Here is a 25,301-nt window from a genome sequence, read left to right as displayed (position 1 = left end):
GGAACCAGAAAGCAGATACACATATCTATCATTTTTCTTAAATTGGCATCATTTATAAATGAGACAGCCAGTCACCCAATGTAAGAGAAAGGTCTGTCTTGCAGCTAAAGGAACTAAGGGAGGTTCTCTTGTGTATCTACCAGAAGGTGAGAATCCGTCAGGTTGGTCAAGTGTCTTACTAGGGGAACTCATGGGGTTAATGTGTTTTATAGAAGTGGAAATGACACGGTGACTGAAGGTTTAATGGGGTATGGTTAGAGCAATTCATAGGAGAACTTTGAATCGATGAAGGGAAGTCCAAAGGAGTTGGGCATTTCAGTAAGGAGTGCACATGGAAATAAGCTGCTCATGAGCGAGTGAGCATGCGTGGTTGTGTCTTGGGGTGGAGTCTCAAGGGGAGCTGCAAGCATAAGGAGAAGTGCATCCATGGTAGGTGTATGGTGGGAAATGTACACAAGAGATTTTTCTACTAAGACAAGAAGACATCTGGGTTCTCCCTACCCTAGGATGCGACTGTCTTTTAAGTGGAGAAAGGGAAGTCAGTTACCAATTATCTCTAACAAAGATTTGTGCTACAGCAAAGGCTGGTGGAACCTATGGTATCTTGTCTTGTTCTTATAATAAACAACAAAGAGACTTAATTCACTAACAGACATAACACATGACAAAACAGAACATAATATGGGCTTTGCCTGGGTGGATGCCTAATGTTCCAATGTCTTCCAAGGGCCTGGTTCTGCTGCTCTGACTCATGTGACTAATCCAGTTGAAGAAAAGTGCTACTTATCTGAATAAGGGCAGCAGCATCAGGTTAGGTAATTTTGCTTTTTTTCCTATAGCTTAACCTTAAAAATTGACATGTAAATTTTATTTCCATTGGTTAGTATAATGAACAAGTAGAACAAAGTACAATAAATATCAAAGCAAAATTAAAAAACAAAATAAATGGATCATAAAATTGTGGCTATTGCTTCTGTTTAGTGTGATGAATAAAAATAATAAATAAGAATACAACAGAGAAGATAAATTATGCTACAAACATGGCAGTATCTTATTTGACTATATTTGTTATCAAGAAGACATGCAGTCCAGAAACTCATGGCATACACATTGGCAAAAGCCATAAACCATGAGAATAACAAGGCTCGAAGGAACAAGGCTGACAAAGACAACCCCCAGGGTGACTTTCTTAGATACCAGTAAGTAGATCCCTAAAGGCAAGGAACTAAAGTATAGCAAACCTAACAACCAAATGAGCACTCGAATTGAGGTCTGGAAGAGCAAGGATGTACAGTTCCACACTGTCCAGTTGTGGGATACAGTTGCAACAGAGTCAAAACTCGTGGGCCTGTAGAATTCCACCACCGGGGTGGAGTTCAGAGTCTGTGGGCTTTCTCTCTGCACTTCCATGATGGTTATAACCAGGCAGTTGGAGGAAGCGTGAGAAGGGCTAACAAGAGACGCCAGCCTTTTGGGAGTTAGCAACAGTTCTGTAGGATTATCTGGTAGGCACTTCTTCCCCTTTCCCCCACAAGCCAAATTCACAAGGATGTTGTTGTCATCAGGAAGACTACTAACCTCATCATCAGGCAGGCATGTCTCAAACCTACAGAATGGGCACACTATAACTCCCTGAGGAGAGTCCCCAAAGTCTATGATCTTGCAAAGGCATTTGGCACATACCCTGTGACAACACTCTAGCACTTTTGGTTTCCTCTGTCTCTGATTATAGCGGTTGTAACAGATCTTGCACTCAAGCTCATCTGAGCCCTGGGACTCCACAGTATCCTCTGGTAGTTGACTGATCATTTCTTCTAATGGATTGTAGACGTGTGATGATGGGAGTCAAAAATAAATGCTTCACTAAGGATGCTATTAAGGTGCCCCTCAGATTATCACATCACCCATATCAATCAGGAAAACAAGAGAGGAAGACGTCACAAGTACCAGTAATCTTCATTCATTTTCAGCTTCTGTCAATGACTTTGTACTGTGTGGCCTTCACTCTGTGCCATGTATCCATGTAAACAAGACAATGTGGAGATTCTGTAGGGGAAAGAGAGTCTAGCATTGTTAGCACTGAATTGACAACAAGTCTTTTACAGCTTTATCTTCCCAACAACATTTAAAAAGCTCTCTAAAACCATTCTTAAAATAGTTTTTGTGTGTCAGACAGGGCATATACTGCAACCTTGTTAATTATAAAATTTTATACCACTCCAGACATTTATGTATCCTTAGTCTCGTGTGTAGCCCCATTGCCTCTCTAACCCCGTTAAACTCTTATTGGAGTCTCGTTCTGTTAGATTTGTTCATTTATCTATGACCCTGTTTTTTATTTTTCTCTCTTTACATAGCAGTAAGTGCACCTTTTTTCCATTATGCTTCAAAGCCAAACTCACAGGGCAATGAGGGGTGGGCTTTTACTATCCAGTCAACAGTCCCCCTTAAAAATATATTTTGAGCCCAACCAGTACATCTCCCAAGTGCCCTGTCCCTTTTTTCCTGGTGCTTCCGACTTTCTATGCTGCGATGACTGATTGTAGACCCCTAACTAGAGAGAAGGTTGTAGGAAGCTTGCATTGCTGCACCCCCTGTACTGGGTGGGGTTTCTGCCATCAGGACCTGCAGCTTGGGTTGTGCTGACATAAATAAATAAGTCCTGCTATGTAACAGATATTGTGTGTATTATCCTGGCATGTTACAGATATTAAATACAAAACATTAACCAGTGCTGCCTACATTGGGTAATAATAATTGTCAACCTCTTTAAACCAGTGCAATGTGCCAGAGGGCCAAAAATGTTCCATAATATTACCTCAAATTCATTCACATTCTTGGCCAAAAAACTAAGTTTCACAACATATTTTGAAGACCACAGCAAATTCATGCTCTGGCAGAGTACCAGAGACAGTGTGTATACAGCTAGCTACTTGCCACTCGGAACACCCTGTCCTAATACTCTGATCCAGCTGAGCTGTGCTGTGCTTGCAGAGGCAGATAAAAATTTCCCAGGGCCCTGGGCCAGAGCAAATGGGGGGGCTCTCCCCCCCTACTTCTGCCTATGGCCCCGCCCATGGCCCCACCTCTTTCTGCCCCTTTCCTGGGATCCGCCCCTGTTCCACTCAGGGTCCACCCATTCTGCCTGCCCCACAACCTATTTGCTCCTTTCTGCATCCCCACCCTGCGGCCCCAAGACCGAAGAAGCTCTGTCCCCATGCCATGACCCTGGGGCTGTAGCAGGGAGTGAGAACTTCTGCAGGAGACCAGGATCGGGACTCTGGGGCTTCTCCTGTCCTGCTCCCAGGCTCTTCTGCCAGAGAGCAGGATCGGGCATGGGGGCTGCCCCTGCCACCCTGCGGCTTTTGCCAGGGACAGGGTTGGGGCAATCGGGGCTTCCTCTGCCAGGGATGGGGTCGGGGGCCACTGTGGGGGCTTCCCCCACCCAGGAGTTTTTACCAGGGAGAAGGTTGGGGGGTACTGCCCCCCCCTTCCTGCAGCTTTTGCCAGGGTTGGAGGCCATTGGGGGGGGTGTCACCTGTTCCAAGGCTTCTGACGAGGCCACAAAGGGAGCTTCCTCCGTCCCATGGCTTCTGTCAGGGTCAGGGGGTTACCGGCTGTAGAGAGAAGTCTTTTGGGTATTACTGTGTAGTCCTAATCAAAACTTAGCTCTCTACATATTTTGGTTTTCTGGCCCTGATGAGCATTTCCAGACTTCACCACAGCCTAAGTCCCTGTATTTGTATTTGTCTATCAATCTTCAAACTTTAATTTCTTGACCATTAGTTTTGTCAAGGTCTTGATTTTTTTCCTCTCGGGAAATTTATATTTTCATCTTACACTGAGGCAGAATATTCTCTCTTTTTTAGATTCTTCTGTCAATTAATTGTCATCCTCTCAGGTGACCAAACATCTCCTTTATGGATCTCTTTTTCCTATTGTATTTTGTCTTATTTGTCTTAACTTCCTGTTCAAATTGGGTTCTATTCTCCACTTTTAGGTCTTTAAAATTTACTTTCAAATGGTTTATACAAGATATAACACTTTGTTTTCCATTGCTGTTTTGTTCAATGAAATAGTACAAACACATAATAATATACTCCTGCGAGAATTTATAATATACAGACCCCAGCATTCATTTTCTTAACTTATTTCTAAATCTTCTCACTTCATTTGCTAATCTTTCCAAACATCCTCCACATCTGATTGATAAAATTTGTATTATTTGTATTGTGTTAGCAATTGGAGGCATTCTACTAAGCACTGTAACCAGCTGGTCCCTGCTGCACAGAACTTAAAATCTAACTATACCAGGAGACACAAGCGGTGGATATTTTAAGTCTCACATGGCCACTGGTTACTTTTTACACTTCTTTATTCATTCACACTAGTCTTTTTATTTTACTCCTAGTATCATTTCTAGATGACCTTTAGTCATACATAAATGCCACGAGATACTAATCCATCAAGAATTTGGGAAACCTACAAAATGGGCACAGTAAGATGAAATACGGGCCTTCAGGGATCCTAAGTCCCCCAGAAAAGGCTTAAAAAAAACTAAAAAAATTCTGGGCCTTGGAATCCCCTGTCAGGGGATTGGTCCTGCTTTGAGCAGAGGGTTGGACTATATGACCTCCTGGGGTCCCTTCCAACCCTGATATTCTGATTTATAAAACCTGAGTCTCATCTGTTTTTTTTGTATTGGGTGTGATATAGGATAGTGAATTCATCAATTCACAATTAGAGTTGGTCCAAGATTCTGTCAAAACTGTTTTTTGACAGAAAATTGGGAGTTTGAGAAACCAAATTTTTTTTCACAAAGAGTCTGCTTGCCACAGAAAATTTCAACTTCTTGTTAAAAGCCCTCAACCACAAAATTTTTAGATTTGAACCAAAAATATTTGGTTTTTCAATGAAAACTCAAACATTTCTGCAGAAAACAAACCCATTTTCCAACCAACTCTACTCATAATGTTATCACATTTGTTGCATACCATAAACATGTATTGTATGCTAAAAAAAAAATTTCTGTATAGCAAAAATACAGTATTTTGCTCAATTCTATTCTCTTTATTTCGCCAGATTCAGCACTACTATAAGACATCAAAATTCCATTGAAGTTCCACTTATAAAAGTAACAGATTTGGCTTATCATTTCAGATTTACTGAACCCCTTCTTCTGACCTTCAAGTAATCCTCCACCTCTCCATGCTCATCATCACAAGCAAGCGCCACACAGACCAGACACACCAACTCAAAGCGGCACCATGCCCTGCCAGAACAACAGATGCAAAACCTGCAGCTGTATCTCCACTGCTATGGTGATCAATACCCCCACAACACACCTTTTAAGATTCCTGGGTCCAACAACTGCCTATCACAACATGTGGTGTACCTCATCCAGTGCTCTAAATGCCCCAGTGACAAAGGACAGTTACCTGTTCTGTAACTGGTGGTCTTCGAGATGTGTTGCTCAGGTGTATTCCACAGTAGGTGTGCGTGCTCGCCATGTGCACCAATGCCAGAAGTTTTGCCCTTAGCAGTACCTGTAGGGGGGGAGCACCTCTGCAACCCCTGGAGTGGCGCCTCTATATTGCACTGTAAGGGGAGCTACGCACTCCTCCCACCCTCAGTTCCTTCTTGCCAGAGAACTCCGACAGAGGGGAAGGAGGGCGGGATGTGGAATACACCTGAGCAACACATCTCGAAGAATGCCAGTTACGAAACAGGTAACAGTCCTTTCTTCTTCGAGTGACTGCTCATGTGTATTCCACAGCAGGTGACTCCAAGCCATATCTGATGGAGGTGCGTAGGAGTTTAAGGGTTTCCGGGATGCAGTACTGCCCTACCAAACCCGGTGTCATCTCTTGCTTGGGAGACGATCACATAGTGCAAGGAAAAGATGTGGACAGAGGACAATGTGGCAGCTCTACATATGTCCTGGATAGGGATGTGAGCTACATAGGTGGCCGACAAGGCCCGAGCTCTTGTAGAATGCGCCTTAATGATAGGTGGCGGGGGAACCCCTGCCAGGTCATAACACGTGAGTATGCACGAGATGATCCAGCGCAAAAGGCGCTGGATGGAAATCGGTTGTCCCCTCATCCACTTGGCTGTCGCAACGAACTGCTGTGAAGATTTCCGGAACGACCTGTTTCGGTCCAGGTAAAAAGCCAGCACTCTTCGCACATCTAGCGTGTGTAGGTGGCGCTCCTCATTGGAGGAGTGGGGCTTAGGACAGAGTACTGGTAGGAAAATGTCCTGATCCATATAGAAGGCAGAGACCATCTTCGGGAGAAAAGTGAGGTGTGGGCGAAACTGGACCTTATCCTTGTGGAAGACCATATATGGAGGATCCAAGGTCAAGGACCTAAGCTTCGAGACACGTTGGGCTGATGTGATAGCAACAAGGAATGCTACCTTCCATGACAGGTGAGACCAGGAACACATGGCCAAGGGCTCAAAGGGAGGACCTGTTAGGTGGGACAACACTAGGTGTAGATCCCATTGTGTCATGGGGGGCCTAGCATATGGGAATGAATGATCCAGGCCCTTTAGAAAGTGGGAGGTCATATTTTGGGAAAAGACCAAGTGTCCCTGTACCGGCAGGTGGAAGGCCGATATGGCTGCCAAATGCACCCTGACAGAGGCGGCAGCTAGCCCTTGGGTCCTAAGGGACAGGAGGTAATCAAGAATAAGTTGGACCAATGTGGACAATGGGGAGGTTCTCTGCTCTCTCGCCCACCTAGAAAACCTGGACTATTTGGCCAGGTACGTCCATCATGTGGACGGCTTTCTACTTTCCAACAGAACTCGTTTGACGTTCTCCGAACACCTTCCCTCCTCCTCGTCTAACCACGGAGCAACCACGCTGTCAGGTGAAGTGCGGCCAGGTTGGGATGGAGGAGGCATCCCCCTTCCTGGGAGAGGTGATCCGGGAGAAGTGGCAGCCTCCATGGGGGAGCTGCTAGGAGTTGCAGGAGGGTCCCGTACCAGTGTTGATGGGCCCAATCCGGGGCTATGAGGATGACCTGCATCCTGTCTGCTTTTAGTTTTTGCAGGACTTTGCTTATTGGGGGAAAGGTGGGACGGCATAGAAAAGTTGGCCCAACCACTGAAGGAGGACAGCTGAGATTGCCCCCCTTTCCACCCCTCCCCTGGAGCAGAACTGGGGACAGCATCGGTTATGGTCGGTTGCAAAGAGATCGACCCGGGGAACTCCCCACTCCCGGAAGAGCTGTAGGACGACCTCCCAGTGGAGTGACCACTCATACTGGTGGGAAAGAACCCTGCTGAGGTGATCAGCTCACACATTGTGGACGCCAGGTAGGTGGAAGGGCGATATTGCAGGGCAATATCGTGGCCTATACAGAACTCCCACAGGCTCAGGGCTTCCAGGCATAGGGCCGAGGAACGCATTCCTCCCTGTCTGTTGATGTAATACATCGCAGCCATATTGTCTGTGAGGACTCTGACCACCTTCCCGTGAAGGTGCCCGCCAAAAGCTATGCATGCCAACCGTATTGCCCTGAGCTCCCTGACTTTTATGTAGGGATAATTCTGAGGCTGACCGTCTTCCTTGTGTTTGAATGTTCCCTATATGGGCCCCCCAGCCCAGGTCCAAGGCATCCGATACCAGGTCTAGTGAGGGGGAGATTTCTCGGAAGGGGATCCCTTGCAGCATGTTGCACGGGAGGGACCACCATTAAAGGGCAGCAACTACCTGGGACGGTATCCTGACAACCTTGTCCATCCCATCCCAGGCCTGGGAATACTGGGAGGCTAGCCAGAGCTGCAGGGGCCTCATTCTGAGCCTGGCGTGGCGAACCACATTTGTTCACGCCACCATATGCCCAAGGATCTGAAGGCATGCCCTCGCTGTTGTCATGGGGAAGGCCGTGATCGAGGCAATGAGACCTTTGAGGGTCTCAAACCTGTCTCAGGGAAGAGAGGCTGTGGCCTCCAATGAGTCCAGTAGCGCCTCTATGAATTCTATGCGCTGAACTGGAACTAACGTAGACTTGGTCTCATTCACCACTAGGCCAAGATCTGCGCATGTGGACAGAAGTCCGACCTGAGCCTGCACTTGGGACCGAGAGGCACCCTTGAGAAGCCAATTGTCCAGGTATGGGAAGATCTACACCCCTCTCCTCCGGAGGTAGGCTGCTACCATTGCCACGCATTTGGTGAAAACCCTGGGGGCCATGGAAAGGCCAAACAGGAAGACTGTAAATTGATAATGGTCCCCCACTATCAGGAACTGGAGGAAGTGCCCGTGTCCCTCGAATACATGGATATGGAAATATGCATCCTGGAGGTCCAGGGCCGTGAACCAAACCCCCAGGTCCAGGGAGGGAACGATAGAGGCCAGGGATACCATCCGGAACCAGTAGTGGACCATAAAACTGTTGCAATCCCATAGGTCTAGGATGGGTCTGAGCCCCCCTTTCGCCTTCGGGATCAGGAAATACTGAGAGTAGAAACCCTTGCCCTGGAATTCTACTGGTACCCTTTCCACCACCCCCAGGCGGAGGAGGTATGCCACCTCCTGGTGGAGGCGGGTGTGCTCCGGGTCCCCGAAGCTCACCCGGGGCGGGGTGTGGGGCATGTATGTGGGAGGTGAATTGCAACATGTAGCCCTTGGAGACAGTGTTGAGGACCCACTGTTCTGATGTTATATGGTACCACTCCACATGGAAGGCAGATAAACAGTTGCAGAATGCAAACTTTATTAACTGGGGGGCTTCCCTGGCAATAGGGCTGGTGGCCCCCTGCAGAGTCAAAACCACCTCTTTCCCTGCCTTTTGCCCTTCGAGGGGCCTGGCTGTGGGGCTGAGTGGGACTGACGTTGGGACCTACACCTCTGTTCCCTCAGTGTCTTGGGTGAGGGCTTGTATTTTCTCCTAGCAGGGGGAGCCGAAGCCTGTGGCCTGGGGTTGTCCTTCGCCGGAGGGACATACAGGCCCAAGGTTTGCAGGGTGGGGCAGGAGTCTTTCATCCTATGCAGGTGGACATCAGTTTGGTCCGCGAACAATGCTTTCCCGTCAAAGGAAAGGTCCTGCATCAAGGACTGGGACTCTGCAGACAGTTTGGACAGGAGAAGCCACGATGCCCTGCGCATGGATATGGCAGAGGCCATCGAGTGGGCTTTTATGTCAGCCGCGTCTGACGCTGCCTGGAGGGCTGCTTTAGCCGCTGCCGCTTCTTCCTCTACCAGAGCCCTGAACTCCTTTTTGTCCCACTCTGGGAGGAAAGGTTCAAACTTTGGTAGGGACCCCCATAAGCTGAAGTCATACCGGCTCAGTAGGGCTTGATTGTTGGCCACCCTGAGCTGGAAAGTTGCCGAGGAATAAACCGTCCTGCCAAATATATCCAGTCTCCTAGCATCCTTGTCTTTGGGGGTGGGCGCAGGTTGACCGTGATGTTTCCAGTGGTTCACTGATTCCACCACCAGGGAGTTAGGTGCCAGGTGGAAATACAGGTACTTGTGGTCCTTAGCCAGCACAAAGTATTTCCTCTCCGCTTACTTGGAGATGGGGGCCAAGGAAGCTGGGGTTTGTCACAGGGTAGTCGAGATATTGGCTACCCCCTGGTGGAGAGGCAGGGCCACCCGGCCTGGTGCCGATGACGAGAGCACATTAAAAAAAGAGTCAGATGGCTCCTCCATCTCCTCAGCTCGGAGCTGGAGATTGGACACCACCCACTTAAGGAGCTCCTGGTGACCCTTGAAGTCCTCCTGTGGAATGGGCGACGGTGCTTTTATGGTCTCCTCTGGTGCTGGCGAGGGGACTGGCACGGTGCCTAGGGCATGGGGGGGTACCAGTGGGTCAATGTGCAGGTCAGAGTCTGGGTGTGGTGCCATCGGCTCGAGACCTGTTGACTTTTCCCTCTGCCGAGGAGAGGAGGCCAAAGGAGCCTGGGACGCTCTGGCCACCGAGCAAGATCTAGCCCGGACGGGCATCTGAGGCCACGGTGCCCATTGACACCACTGCCCCTGCCACAGTGTGCCGTGCCACTGACCGACTTGGGGGCCGGGTGGTGCAGTTTGTTTTCCCTGAGCAGCATGACTCGGAGATGGGCGGCTGGGTGCCAATGCTGAGGTCACCGTCGACTGTATGGTACCATAGGAGAGGCGAGAGTGATGGTGCCTTCCATGTGACCGGGACCTTGACGACAAGGACCGGTACCCGTCTGAGGTGCTGCTCCTGTACTCGGTGGCCGGAGCTACGACGTGCTAGTACTGGTGGACCGCGAGAGGAGTCCCACGTGCGATGTCTAGTAGAGCGGGAACTCGAGTCGGAGTGTCGATGTTGGTGGCATCGGGATCGGCTACGGTAGCTGCGACGCATGAGGTGTGGAGGAGCCCCGAGGTTCCCATGCAGGTGGCAAGCCGGTCAGCCTGAGTGGAGTAGCGGGCTGGCGCGAGCTGCAGGAAGACCGCATCGACCAAGGCAGCGAGCAGTCCTCGGAGTGGGGACTGTGCCACATCGGGGAGGTCTGTTGTGCTCCCCATGGCAGCTTCCCTTGAGATAGGAGGCCCATCTCGGGTGGCGCCCCAGGTACCAGGAGGGTTAGGATGTCACGCACGGCCTGTGCAGCTTCCGATGTCAATGGCATCCCCTCCGCAGGAGAGGCATGCGCGGATGGGACTGAGCTGCTCCGTTCAACGCGAGTTGGAGGCCTGGGTCCTGAGGGGGATCGCAGGCTGCCCAGCTTGGGTCCGGCCTCACCCCTTTCCTTCTCTCAGCGCCGCTGAATCTTCCCTTGTTTCTTGGAGGGGGAGCGGTGCCAGCTAGTGGAGGGGACTTCGCTCTGCACTGAGGATGCGGTGCTGGGCACCGAGTCTGTTCGGTGTGTCGGTGCTGGGGCCAGCGCTGATTCCATTAGGAGAGAATGAAGCCTAACGCCCCTCTCCTTAGTTCGCAGCTTGAATGATCTACAGATCCTGCAGCGCTCACATATATGAGTTTCGCCCAAGCAGTGGAGACACTGATTATGTGGGTCGCTTCTTGGTATAGAACTGCGACAGGAGTCGCATGACTTGAAGTCTATGGCACAGGGCATGTCCCGAGCCCAGTCAACTACCTTGAGAAACTATTGAACTATTGGAACAACTGTACTACTAAGGCTAACTAGAGAAGCTGCAGCAAGGCTGAAGCATGAAGTTCTGACTACCTTCACTGGCGGCAAGAAGGAACTGAGGGTGGGGGAAATGTGCGGCTCCCCTTACAGTGCAATATAGAGGCACCACTCCAGGGGTCACAGCAGTGCTCCCCCTGTACAGGTACTGCTAAGGGAAAAGCTTCCGGCACCGGTGCACATGGTATGCACGCACACCTACTGTGGAATACACATGAGCAATCACTCAAAGAAGAATAGTGGGTGAAACCAGACAGACAATCACTATGCTCTCGAATGAGCTCACACAGCAAAATGATAAAAAAAAAGACAAAAACACGCTATCACCTGTGTGTGAACACTTTCCACAAAACGATCACTCTGTATTTGACCTGTCAGTCCTCATCATCAACAAAAGCAGGCACAACACTTTCAAAAGATGAGCCTGGGAACTTAAATTCACAACTTTGCTAGACACTAATATCATGGTCTTAGAGACACTGGATTTATGGCTTTTTACAACAATCTGTAACCTACTAACCTCCGTTTTCGTACTATGACTACAGGGGTGTTAACAGGCCACCTCACCCTGATCGGTCCCTTTACATATGTACAAACTACTTATGCTAAACTATCTGTTTGACCTTTTATTTAGCTGTGATGCTGAGAGTACTTTTCCCAGAAGAGTGCTGTGTAGCTCAAAAAACTTGTCTCTTGTGCCAACAGAAGTTGGGCCAATAAAAGGTATTACCTCACCCATCTTATTTCTCTAATATCCTGGGACCGACTTGGCTACAACACTGCATACAAAAGAGAACAGAGGCAGCCAGGAAGCTGGAAGTTGGGTATGTGTAGCAGCACAGATTCCAGTGCCTTTGGGAACTAGAGTCCAGGGCCACACACAAGCACAGCTAAAGAGAGGTTAGAAATCAGGTTCCTGCAAGAAGTTCCCTCTGTATCACAGTTCAAGCATGCTGATAGGGCAGTGTTTGTGGGATGCTTGCCCCACCACTGCTGTGCAGATAAACACAGGACTCCATTCGTCAAGGCTATCTAGCCAGTGCTTTTTACTAGCACCTAATTCACACAGATTTGTGTGTGCGTGGAAGTTTATGGTTATAGGTACACTATATGCAAATATTCATATTAGCTCTGTCATTAATTTGCATAAAACGTCACCTGAAGTTGTGCAAAACTTGGTAGTTATGAAAAAAGTACTGAGAGAATAACTGGCCAAGGAGCAGGGGAAATGGGTGTTAGTTGTCTGTTGGGGCCTATTGGGGAGTTTTATTCCCCTTACTCGAGCTTGCTTGCTTAACGTAGACTCTTGTAGCCATCTGAAAACTGCTCTGCTGCTGCACTTATTTGCTTGGGGGTGGAGAGGGGCGAGGAGGGGGAGGCGTGTTGCCAGCTTGCAAGGGAGGCATGATGGTGATCCTGAAGGGGAAGCAGGGTGATGCCAGGTGCTTAATCTATCTGGTTGGATCTCTTTCTGTGTCTCCAAGCTGTTATGCAACAAAGTGGGAGACAGCCAAGTTGCTAGTTGCATGAGCAGGTGCCCTGATGTTTCCCTGTGGGCTGGTAACCACCAGAGAAACCTCTGGTGCTTGGGAATATGCCACAAGTGCTGCTGCTCTCCACTGAACATGGAACAAATCATTTTTGGGGCCTAGAAGTGGGAACAGGAGCCCTTTCATATTCCTGATGGGGCTGTTCCACCTCAGCAAGTACTGATAAGGTTAGGGATCTATTGCTATTTACAGGGGAAATAAAAATGAATGTAAAGAATCCCTTACAAAAGCTCACTTGCAAGGAGCAGAGTAAACATCTGCTATCTTCCATGGGGTCAGGGCAAAGTGTTTCAGCAAATATGCCAGCAGGAGGAGCTTTGAGTTAAAAAAAAAAAAAAAAAAAAAAAAGGAACTGGCATCATCTCACTAGTTTGGATGGAAATACCCTGATATAACTATAGTCCAGAGCAGGGCATCCATATTAGAGGGATCCTATTTACAAGAAGTATTTAAACTTCACTACAAAGGCCACACTTTGTCTTTAAAGCTCTGTAACTGATTTTTTACCTATATACCACCCACACCTATATTATAAATCAACAGCTCCTCCAACAAAAGCTCTTTACAAACGACAACAACCCAGTCCAAAATGACAGAGATGAAACAGCCAGAGGCACACTGCCCTTCAAAAGAAGAGACTTTTTAAAGCTATCAAAATACTTTCCTTCAGAAATCTCACAGAAGCTTTGATCACGTCTAGCTTTCCCAACAAATTGCAACCTCTTCTTTGGTATTGATTGAAAACCATATCTCCTGTAGACCAGTGCATTCATATTCAACCACTTCCAACTATATACTGTCTCAGCAGCAAGTGCCCATATCACTGGATTTTTCCAGCTTGTGCTATGCAGTCTGCTAAAATAAAAAAACTGCTTTACTAATGCTGACATTTGTATACACTACATTCAAAGCTCTGGCAGCTATAGTGTGTTCAACCTGTTTCATGCCACATTTCTGCTAGCATTGGACAGTTTTTAACAATGAGCATTTGCCTGTCAGCTCTAATCAATGTGTCACTTTGCATTAGTTACAGGATGTGGGATATCGATCTGTTCTTGGTTTATAGTCAACTGTGTAACTACATTGAAAAGTGCCTTAGTGCATTCTTTGCATGATGAAATGATTCTTACTGAGCAAGGGAGAGAAGTGTGGTTTTTTTTAATAAGGCTTTCAAAGAAAACCCAAGAAATACCAGGCATGGAAGAGAAAATTTGCAACATGTGCAGCTTAAAGGTTTTATTACTATTTTATAAATAGCTAATAACACATACAATAAATCTGAGTCAGGGACGGCTTTTTACCAGAGATTAGGAGAGCACTTAGCACAGTAGGAGCTCTAAGTACTGCTGTGATACAAATAACTCTAGAATACAAAATATAGAAAATTGACATTCGGGTACAGGTGCATGAAGCAAGTGAATAGCATATACAATTGTGTTATAGTTACAAAGAGTATAAAAACGTGTATTAAACTGTCACAAACCATATGTAATTCTTCCTTGTATCAATAGTCTAGGTGAGATGTTTAGGATCCTCTTCTCCTCACTAATGCACAGTAACTTAGAGTATATTTATCTTTCTGAAGAGGTGAGTGCGTACCTTGGCCTTTGAAAGTTTATAATACGCAGTAACAAAGTTTTTAAGGTATTGTGTGGTTTAAGGGATAACAGTGTAATCAATGGGTAATACCATTTTTCTGATTCCGTTGGTAAAGTTTCCTTGTGTAGGCAGGGCAGACATTACTTACCTTGTTTTGTATCTAATAAAGAGTGATCGTTACCTACTACAGTTCTGTACTTTGCCTCGGCATGTACTTTCCACCACATTTTTGCCTATACATGTGCAGAGATCACCAGTTTCCACCACGTGTAACCTAGTGTAATTTGTATTACTTCTTAATTATTGTAATACTAAAACTATGTGCCGGATAGCAAGTGAAAGTGACAGGAATATCTGATGATGTTTATTGAAAACACAATACCCCGCATAACTTCCCTTTAGCTCTAGACAGAGGCTAAGACAATGCAGATACCAATCTTGCAACTGACTATGACGTAGACTGCTCCGTGAATGAGGCACACAGAAACCAGCTTTTCCCGAGAAAGATTTTATTTCTCATATATAATTATTAAATCATTTACACAGCAATATGCTAGTGGAATATTTGTATCCAAAATAAAGCTGTGCTTTATTTTATTTTTAGAATAAAACCAATAAAACACAAAGGGCCAGGTCTCACAGAAGGTGTCTATTGACTTCAGTGGATTAATGCTAATTTACACAATTTAAAGATCTGGCCCCAATTTGTATTTAAAATGGTAACAAAATTAGTTTTGTTAAAAAAATTATTGAACAATTATTTCTTTTTAAAAAAAAACCTTTTAATTAATTCATTTCCTGTTTATGTGGGCTTCCACTTTTTTCTGTATTGGACAAACTGTTTGGTTACTTTTTCCTGCAATACTTTTTCACTGCAGCTGGCTTTCTCTTTATGACCCTGAAATCAAAAGAAATGATCCATTATAATATGAATAAATACTGCACAATAGAAATCATATCTTTAAAAACACAATCATTATGCTATACAAAGAGATAAGACAATTACTTCATAGAGCAGGCTCAAAGATTTATCGCTCTCTGGTAATATTTTTTTCACTGGCTTGCTCAATTAGGTAGATAATCTGGGGACCGGTTTTCCTTCTCCAGATTTTTTGCCCTTCAGAAGCTCTGAGAATTACTGTGCTGTTTGTAAGACACTGATTCTAGATGATAAATTGAAAAGATATACAATGATAAATAAAAAAGCTTTCCAACATTTTATTATGTTCATTAATGTTTAATAATGTGATCTGCAGATATGTAAACCATTTATCTTTATGCTCAGCGTTAATAAAAAGCCATGTTATTACACTGGGTTTCAGAATGCCTGCCAATTAAAGATGATAACATTGTGGAAGTTTGCTTAACACAATACATTTGAATGTAACACATTAAAGTGAGTTAAGAAGCACAGTCACAGAAGTTTTTTGGGTTTGGGTTGGGTGTTTTTTTCTCAAGATTTATTGTTGTACTGGAAAGTGTTGGTTAATGCATACAAAATTACACATCACTAAAATACTACAGAATTGTTTCCCTTAGGACATATTTTGTACTTTCTATCATTTGGGAGGGACCTTTGAGTGTGGGAACAGATGAGAACAAATTACAGTTACTCAGTCATGATTTCTTCAGTCAGGTGAAATTACCATCTGCGCCAAGGGAACAAAAAAGGCCTGTATACTGTAAATCCCACTTAAACCTTCAAAATAGAGTTTAAATAGAAATTAAGCAGTGCATAGGAGTATGCACTGCTGAGTATGCACAGGTTTTCTGGTCTGGGGCTATAAATACTTCCAGCACGGAGTGCAAGAGAAGGTGTAATTCTTCCTTCTACTATTGCTATTACAACAGCTTCCCTAACACTGCAATGTTTTACTTGGTACACCTTGCTAATTAGCCACTGAACATCTATATGTGGAAAAGAGATGGTTCTGAAGCAACCCCCTAGATCCGGAAACCCTGAAATTTCAGGAAATTCAGATCTGGTTCTAGATTTGAACTCTATAGTCTGTGCCTGTCTCTAATATGTAAATCAGTGATGAGTGCAAATCAGAAAGTTTGGACATTTGGATGTTTATCTCTAGCTCTCTGAATTGTGATTCAGTCTGTGCACATGAAGTGAAATCTTGATCCCAATACAGTCAATGAGAGTTCCGCCACTGACTTCAATTGACCCAGGATTTCACCCAAGAAATTTCCAATCCTCTTGTAAAACTTCCAGTACTCCCTGGTAGCCAGGCTGATAAGTCCATAAAAACAGCCTGGGTTTGTCCTGGGTGAAACCAGGAAGTCCAAAGCCCTATGAAAATTAAATACAAAACCAATGAACTATGATTGTATTGATCTCAGAAAATATTCCATTTTAATTGGTTCAAATTTTAAGCAAAGATCTGTGTAAAAATTCTCTCATATTCTTATTTTATCTGAACAAGCTAGCACAGCCACAATATAAAAGGAAAAAAACAAAGGAATTATATTTGATGCAGTGTTGATACTGAAGCTTATGTATATTTTGCTATGTAGGTTTTATGTTTTATTCAGAATTGGTATGATTTTTCTTTGCCAAATAGAAAAGAAAATGTGAAAGACAACTGTTTTTACTTTAGTTACAGAATGCTTACAATTCATAAGTGGCAGAACAACCTACTTTAGATATGAACTTTCACACATGAAGCAACCCTCTCAGTCCTTACCTTACCTCCATTTTCTGGAGAAAATCTGAACCAAACTGTGTCCTGATTGATGTTCTATGCAATCTCCATAGCTTCAGGGGTCACCTGAGGAACATATCATCAAACTCTCTACATACATTAACATGTAAGACCCAAACTTAGGTTTACTTGGAAAATATATTTAAAAATAAGTGTTGGGATAAAATAAATACATTTTGTGCAATATGCCAATATTTGGTTTGCCAAAAATTTGACATTCCCTTCTCAGTTAACTTTACGACAAATGGAATTGTATTGATGGAACCGAGAAGGGGATCTGGTTTATAACTCTCAAATATGCTAAAAAGAACCCTAATAAATTAAAAATCCAGATGTTGAGAGAAAATGAAATATCATTAAATTCTGCTACTTACTGATCATAGGATAAAGCTAAGATGCATGCCTCCATTGTGGTCTTCTTGGTGTTTGAGTGATCAGGCAAATGAAAAAAATAGTGAAGAGGCACTAAGTTGGTCCATGACTACGTTAGTCACCATACAGATGTTTGTATTCATATGGGAATGATCCATTGGACATGATTTGTACACAAGGGGAAAAAAAGCAGCTATAACAACAATCCAGTAAATTTGCTTTATGCTTCAAATTTTCTTAATGGTCACTTAATTTGTGAGAGTCCTTGCTGGCAATTATGCAGCACCAGCACGCTTCATTTTCATCTGATTTTCAAAGGCATATTTCCTTTGCCTTGACAGTTTTCACGAATAATTAAATGGAAAAAATTCTGGCTGTAATTTTACATAAAGGATGAGCTAATTAGAACCTGAGTCCTCCCTTGAACAAGGTGAATACTGCAAAAAAGTATCTGTGAACATTCATTTGAATTTTTATTTGAGCCGTTCATGATTGAAAATAGTCTACAAGGAGTATCATAGCAATTCCTGCTCTGTACAGCAGAATTTCAGTTTCATAAACAGAGGCCCAGATTGTTTCCCCAGCATCTGCACATAGAAGAACCCTCCACATGCAGAACTCTCTTCCTCTGCATGGAAGGGGCACTATAGCCCTTCAGGAGCACTGTTTCCTACACTCACCTTCCCCCACCTCATCTCAGACCTTGCTGGACTCTCTGCACAGTCGGGGATCCACACAAGAAAAGCGGGAGCGGGATAGTGAGCTGGGAAAATAAAGGGTTTGGGGTAGGATGCTCCTGTAGCCCTATGGAGCTTATATAGCAAAATTAATAAAACTCTAGGCTGGATTAATATTTCCATAGTCTCCAACAGGGAGCTTGGAGGGAACCATTATCAGAGGGAATCCCTGTCAGTGCAGTTCCAATGGGAGCTGGACTGGGGGCAGTGGCCGTTAGGAACCAGAGTAACTGCATGAACACTGGGCTTTCACATGAATGGGATCAGCTTTTCCAAAATAGGAAGACCCACCCACTTCCCCACAGGAGGGCAATAGGGGATAATTTCTGTGGAGGATTTTCACATAAAAAAGTCCCCTCCCATGGCTTTCCAAACAGGCCCAAAGGAAGTACAATGCAGGGACATTTTGCTCTGTGTTTATACAGCACCTAGCGCAATGGGGTCTTGGTCCATAACTAGGGCTCCTAGGCATTACTGCAACACAAACAAAAATACCATTCTGGCTAGCCAAGGATTCCACACAAAGTTGTGTGATCGTTTCTCAGTCTATAAGCTAACTTTTCCACTGGTGAAACTTCTGAAGTCCACACCTGTCCTGTAGGGACCTATTCCGATTTCCATTGCTGTGCAATATAGAAATTTAATTTTTTTAATGAATTTACTTCAGCGGAGCTCATGCCCCTTTATTTGTTTTATGTGAATGCTCTAGTGTATGAGTTTATTGCCAGGAATGATCACAAAAATGGCAGATTTTAGGTGAACATTGCAGGGTATTCACAGAAAGGGAAATGCCAACGTTCATACTAGAAACCTGTTTCTAAGAGTTAGGCTAATCCAGTACTGGAACAGAAATATGTCATATGCTCTATGTTTTCAATCAAAACCACTTGTATTTCAGATACCAAATAAACCACTGGCAAACAAGCTACAAAAGAAAAAATATTTGCAGAAATTATTCTATGAATAATTTGGAACAACAGATAAATGAGACAAAACTTCAATCTGTTTGCAGAAATTTAAACAGAAAAAGAGGTGAAACTGGTTGAATAAATCACTTGGTACAAATGATTTTCCCAGCTGCAGTCTGTGCTTACCTCAATGTGCAATATAATTTATTGCAATGGACTTTTATGCTATAATGCAATTGGGAACTGAATGCAGATTCCTTTTAAACAATAGGAATGCAAGTGTTAGAAAGGCAGTTTTGGGACTTCCTTGTAACTGCTATAAATTAGTATGAAGCTGTCCAAGTGCTACAAAATGCTGCCTCACCAGCCCCACAGCTGCTGGAGCATTGCTGTGACTTGCTTAAATCAAATTAATGATGGAATAAGACTTCTCAGTCTTCAAGAGGACTGAAATTGCATTATTGAGACTTAATATGGTACTTAGCAGTGAAATGTGCTGGTCTTGTCCCAGTCGTGGGCTGTCAATGAAAGCGAATATTGTATTGACAGCAACTGGAGACAATCCTTTAACTTAAGCAGTAAAGTTATTGCTATTGGATACAATGCTCTCTAGTTCAAGTGAAGGGCAGAATCTTCACTGACGGAACTTGTATATATAATGGTAATACATGGACCATGAATGTTCAGCAACAAAACTGATAGTGGACTGTTAAGAGACTTTCATGCCAGGCCAGAACATGCAGATATGCAGTCCCCTTGCACTTTATTACAACTGGAACCAACACTTTAGTGTTGCTGTTGTTGTTTAGATTAGGACTGATGATGTGATATTCCTGCTGGAGTATTTAATTCTAGGGCTTCCCTGGAACTGGATGAGGGACAATCATATTATGGCTCGATCCTGCAAACCCTTACTCACCTGGATAGGTCCTAGAGACATGAGCAGTTCCAGTACACTGAGGAGGTTGGCCAGTCAGTTGGCTGTGGAAGAGACAGGGCAACACTCACTAGATGGAGTGAGCTCAGAATATCTCTCCAAAGTGCTTGTGGATGGGAAGGGATTGGATTCTTGAGGGCAACTTTGCTGCTCTCCACTTTACTGATTGCAGTCATAGATGGGAGAGTAGGTATTTCAGACTGCTGGCTGACTCTGGTGGAAAGTGGGAAGAAGGAAGGAATTGTCTCCCCTTCTGTTAGCCAGTGAAACTCTTCACTGTGAGAGACAATTCCTCCCCCAAAGTAATTTGTAATGAAGCCATGACTAATATGGCAGTAGAGAGGCATCTCAGATTACATTTACAGTCCTTAAGGATTCCATGCATTGTCTCTGTGGATGCTCTCAAACATCCCTCCCATGCCCTGGATGCCAGTACCACTCCTTGGGCACTGAGCATGGTGAGCTGCAGAGCTCCCTCTGCACTGCGTCTGCTGAGTGGTTGCATCACATTCTGGCCATCTGTGATTTCTCAACTGTGTCCATCAGACAATCTGAAAACACGTGCGCAACTGAAAAAATAAAATGCATCTGACAAGCATCAGCCTCAAATAGAATCCACCTGGAAAACAGCTAAGCACACTTCTCGCTCTTACCCCATCAGGAAAAAATTGACAAAGTTAGTCTTCCAGAATATATGTCATACAAGAGGAAGGGACTTCAAGAGGCAAAGGCCCACCATTGGAAGTTGTCTGACTCCAGTTTCCAGACTTGCAAATCTATTACCAAAGTATGGTTAACAAAAGTGCTCCAATGGTAGAGCATATATAGAACAAAATCCAGACCTTTATTGCACTCCAAAGGGAACTGATACCCAGACTTCAGAAAACAGGTGCCATATATTCCCAGTTAAACTGCACTGACATCACTGAGCAAGCAGGAACCCGCCACACTCTGTACTAGCTGTAGCTTCCAACAGGTTTTCAAAAGGTAACCCCAAAAAGTGCATATTGCAACAAAAGAATACAGAGGTCATAAAAGCCTGGATAATTGTGGCCACGCCTGCAATACAGAGAAGTGGTTGAAATTATTTAGCCAATGCAGATGAAAAGGGGTACTTCTAACTATTGACACTACATAGGAATGTGTTAAAAATTAGGGGTCCAGAAGAAAACACAAACTGAGACGTTTTTGACAAAGGGCATGCATACCCCTTTGACAATGAGTGCAGATACCCCCCCTCACTACACTCTCAAGATGCTTCCAACTACTCATCAGCTCCATTTTAATTTGGTCTGATAGTGTTCTAACAAGTTTAGTCTTGTCCATACTCCTGTTTTGGCAGGCAACGGGACACTGCATGAGAGAAGTGAAAACGTGACAAAGAACTGCATATCATCATATACTCATGGTGTTGGAGACCTACTGCGTCTCACTTATGTTGAGCAGGGAGAGTGACAAAAAGGAACTTTGCAGAATCTCTCATAAGAGCATTGTCAGGGCAGAAAAAACAATTGCCTAGCACAAGCTTCAGGATCCTCTAGTCTGAGAGGAAAGAGTGGACCCAATTGGTGGTAATCAGGTCCACTACTGCCAAGTTCAGCAAAACCTAATGGTCAGTGGTACTGAAGGTTGCTTAGTGATCTAAAATAGCTAAGACGAGACAATCAAATGGTTAAACTAGTGCAGTCTACGTGCCAGATTGAGATTAAAAATAGTTTAAAAGGTATCAGAATTGTTCCACTACAATCTTCTCAGTAATCTGGCTCAACTGAGGAAGATTAGAAACATGGCAGTAGTTGGCAAAATTCATATAAAGTGACGACTTCTTAAACTTGAACCTAACACTCGTTTGTGAAAAAGTGGATCCTTGGCAATGATTTCTTTCAGGAAATCTTAACCAGCAGTATACCCAATAATTCCTTCAGAGGAAGCCATAAGGAACCTGAGTCTACTAGCTCATAACTTTCAGGCCAAAGCTCTGCCAGCACATCTAGCACCAAGAATCAGATTTTCAGCCTTTCTCTGCCCCTAAGTGGGCAGCTGAGGAGGCTGGGTGTGCTAGCTCTATGTCATTCCAAAGACCCCCCTAGCATAAGGAGTATATTGGGGATATGCAGGGGGTTTGTGGTTGGGATATGCTGTGCTCTAGCAGTCTTTGAGGGCATAATGGCCTCTAGGGAACCTTTTACTAGCCAGAACATGGAGCAGCCCTGAGGCTACTCTTAGGCCTGATCTACACTTAAACCATAGGCTGACAGCTATGGTGCTCAGAAGGGTGAAAAATCCACATCCCTGAGCGCTATAACTACCTAAATCCTGGTATAGGTGCAGGGCGGGTCAACAGAAGAACGATTCCATTGACCTAGTTACTGTTGCTTGGAGAAGTGGTGTTCCTACAGTGACAGAAAAACCCCTTCTATCACTGTAGGCTGTGCTGCATCTACCCTATAGGATTATGCCAGCATAATGTCCTTGTAGCGTAGACATGGCCTTAGTAATGCTGGGAGCAGGTAAGAGGAGCAGAAAGATGGCAAGTGCTCCAGTGTATCTGAAGATTTATCCCTCAGCATGTGTGGAAGGTGGAAGGACCCTGCAGCCGAAGACCCGGAGCGAAAGAAGCTCCAGAGGCCCGGGCCCCATGAGAGTTTTCTGGGGCCCCCAGAGCGAGTGAAAGACCCTGCTCCGGGGGCCCTGAAAAACTCTTGTGGGGGCCCGTGTGGGGCAAATTGCCTCACTTGCCCCCCCGTGGGTGGCCCTGCTTTTTTCTGTCATTTGCATACTACTACACTTGAAATGGTGAACTATTTTCAAATATTTAAAATGTGTTTTACCACTTAAACATACCCGAAACACAAAAATCACTAAGGCATCTCACTGTCTCAAAATTTCTCCATATGGCCTTCCCAGCAGTCTAACTAGAAAGTTTAGATAAAGGCCACATAAAAAGTAATATAAAGTTTAGAAAGCAGGATCATATAAGAATTCTAATACTTGCTTACTTAGCTGTTCTACCAGGTATTGTTTGAGACCCGATATATTATTTGTCACACAGTACACTGTGTTTTAGTTAAGTGCCTGGTTAATTGCATTGATTGTTAGATGCTGTACAATGCAAGAAGAATATGAATTGGAACCATCAAAAATTCTAGATTTCACTCTAATATGGACATAAATCTCTTTAGCAACGTATTATTTTCTTAATAAGTACTCCTAGCAATGTTACTTTTCCTTTTAGAGTGTCACAAAAGAACAGTTTGGTGGAGAAGAAAAGAATGAAGCAGGATAATGAAGGATAATTCTTGCCTGGTCCAAATTAAGAATGAGAAGACACTTTGACAGGGAAAGAAACATTAAGATTAAGATTACATTAAAAAGTAGAATTAATGTTTCTTTAAAATAATTAAAGAATACAACGGTTTTAATAAAACAAAACCAACTCTACCCTCACTGCTCTGAGCTGTTAATGGAATGGTCTGCTGAACACTCCACTGCGTATGATATCTTTTCCAAAAAGTGATGCGTGAATGATCAGCCAGCTAAGTGACTTGACTGACCAAACATTCCAGGATGATTTGTATATTTCATAATGCACTCTCTTTCAATGTGCTGAATGCTTGCAATTTGCACACATTTATAAGGTAAAATTCACCTCTCTGCAGAGTGCCAGGGGGTTAATACATAGGGGTGCATTTCATCCATTGTGAATCCATCTCCAAACACTGTGCACACAAGTTGTAGTGTATTAAAATATATCCTTTTCCTGGGGTTTGGTTTTATTGACAAAATGAGCTCACAATGAAACAACATAAAATCCAGCCCAAGCTATCTCTCTAGATGTGACTGCTTACAACAAGACTAATGCAGGATTTCTCAGCGCCCCTCACCCCGCTATTCTCTCCTTTAGTAGAGCCACTCCCACCTCTCTTCTATTTGGGTGGAATTATGAGTCACTTGCAACAGAGCTGGATTCAACAAAAGTTAATTAACATTTTCCATCAGATCATCACTTGCTAACAAGTTGAGGTTTTGCTACAACCGCTGTCAATGAGTTGCACTTGTATTTTACCTGTTTAGCCCCAGATCTGTAAGCAGCCTACGGTGTTACATGAGCCATGGAGAGCTACAAAAGAGTGCTTTTTGAAAGGCGATAGAAGGTATCTGAGAAGACAGCAGAAGTTTTATCTTTCACTCTACAAGTTTCTATAGCCATGCAGGTCAGTTTGAGACATGTCTGGGTAAGAGGATAAGTAAAGACATAAAATTAAGACTCGTCTCCATGGTACATATATTGTGAACTGTGCGCCATGTAGATTTGTGAACTGTGCTGCTCAGCCATATTCTTCCCTTAAAAAGGGGAGGCAGTGACACCACACAATAGATATGGCTTCACAACACAAGATACTGCAGATCTTTCCCCAAATGTTTTTGTAATTCTCTTAGACCCATACCTCCAGCCATGCAACAGTGTGTCCCTCTATAATGACCCCTCTAGCAGAGGTAATAAACTTTGTGGAAACTTTCAGTAATATTAACTTCTATGAGTTTCTAACAGAACCCAATTCTGCAGGATCTCTTGCACACTGCTGCATAAATCGGAGGGGGATGGGACACAGGTGAGCCAGAGAGAAGAGCAAGCAAATTCAGTGCTAGTGGATCTTATGCAATATAGATCTACCAGCCATTGCCCCCTCCAGAAAGGCATTCAGAGAGCAGTGGCCACAGTTTCTACACACTAAATCAAAATACCTATGATCAGACTAGGGTGACCAGATGTCCCAATTTTATAGGGACAGTCCCGATATTTGGAGCTTTTTCTTATATAGGCACCTATTATCCCCCACCTCCTGTCCCAATTTTTCACACTTGCTATCTGGTCACCCTAGATCAGACAGGTTACTTTTATGACACCTGCTAAAGGGAATGACTGTTTTAAAAAGATAACCTCATTGAAGAAAAGATTTCCATTGTAAGGGGGAAATTGAACAGATTTTCTGAAGAAAAGACTCTTGTTGCAAATGCTAATAGTGCTATCTTTATGTAAAAACTATCCTATTGACACATTTCTGAGATTGAACTATGCACCAAATAGAACCTTAGCTCATGTATCCAGATGTGCAATGGCTAATCCTGTAGTCCTCACTCAGGCAAAAGTCCCACTGAATTGAATAGAAAGTGGTCTGCGCAAGGTCTACAAGATAATCCCATCTGGCGAAATTCCTTCCCCACAATGATACAGATTGAATTTTCTGATTTATTTCAGCCTGTCCAAGAGGAAGGTTCACCCTGTTAATGAGGCATTCCTTCTCTATATCAAGAAGTGATTATGTTTTAGCCAGAGGGTATCATGC

General features: G+C 44.3%; 1 protein-coding gene across 1 annotated transcript; it reads right to left on the bottom strand.

Moving 5' to 3' along the window:
* Positions 1-1,071: 1,071 nt before the first annotated feature.
* On the bottom strand, positions 1,072-1,851 carry RNF182 (ring finger protein 182). Its single transcript, XM_030549537.1, has one exon. The coding sequence runs from the start codon at positions 1,807-1,809 to the stop codon at positions 1,072-1,074; it is 738 nt and encodes a 245-aa protein (XP_030405397.1). The 5' UTR covers positions 1,810-1,851.
* Positions 1,852-25,301: the final 23,450 nt, after the last annotated feature.

The sequence above is a fragment of the Gopherus evgoodei genome, chromosome 2 (assembly GCF_007399415.2).
Source record: "Gopherus evgoodei ecotype Sinaloan lineage chromosome 2, rGopEvg1_v1.p, whole genome shotgun sequence".
NCBI classification, from domain to species: Eukaryota; Metazoa; Chordata; order Testudines; family Testudinidae; genus Gopherus; species Gopherus evgoodei.
This window is presented reverse-complemented; position numbering and strand designations above follow the sequence as displayed.

Bases quoted from the DNA above. Each gene is read 5' to 3' on its own strand.
- RNF182 (XM_030549537.1), bottom strand. From the start codon at position 1,809: ATGATCAGTCAACTACCAGAGGATACTGTGGAGTCCCAGGGCTCAGAT.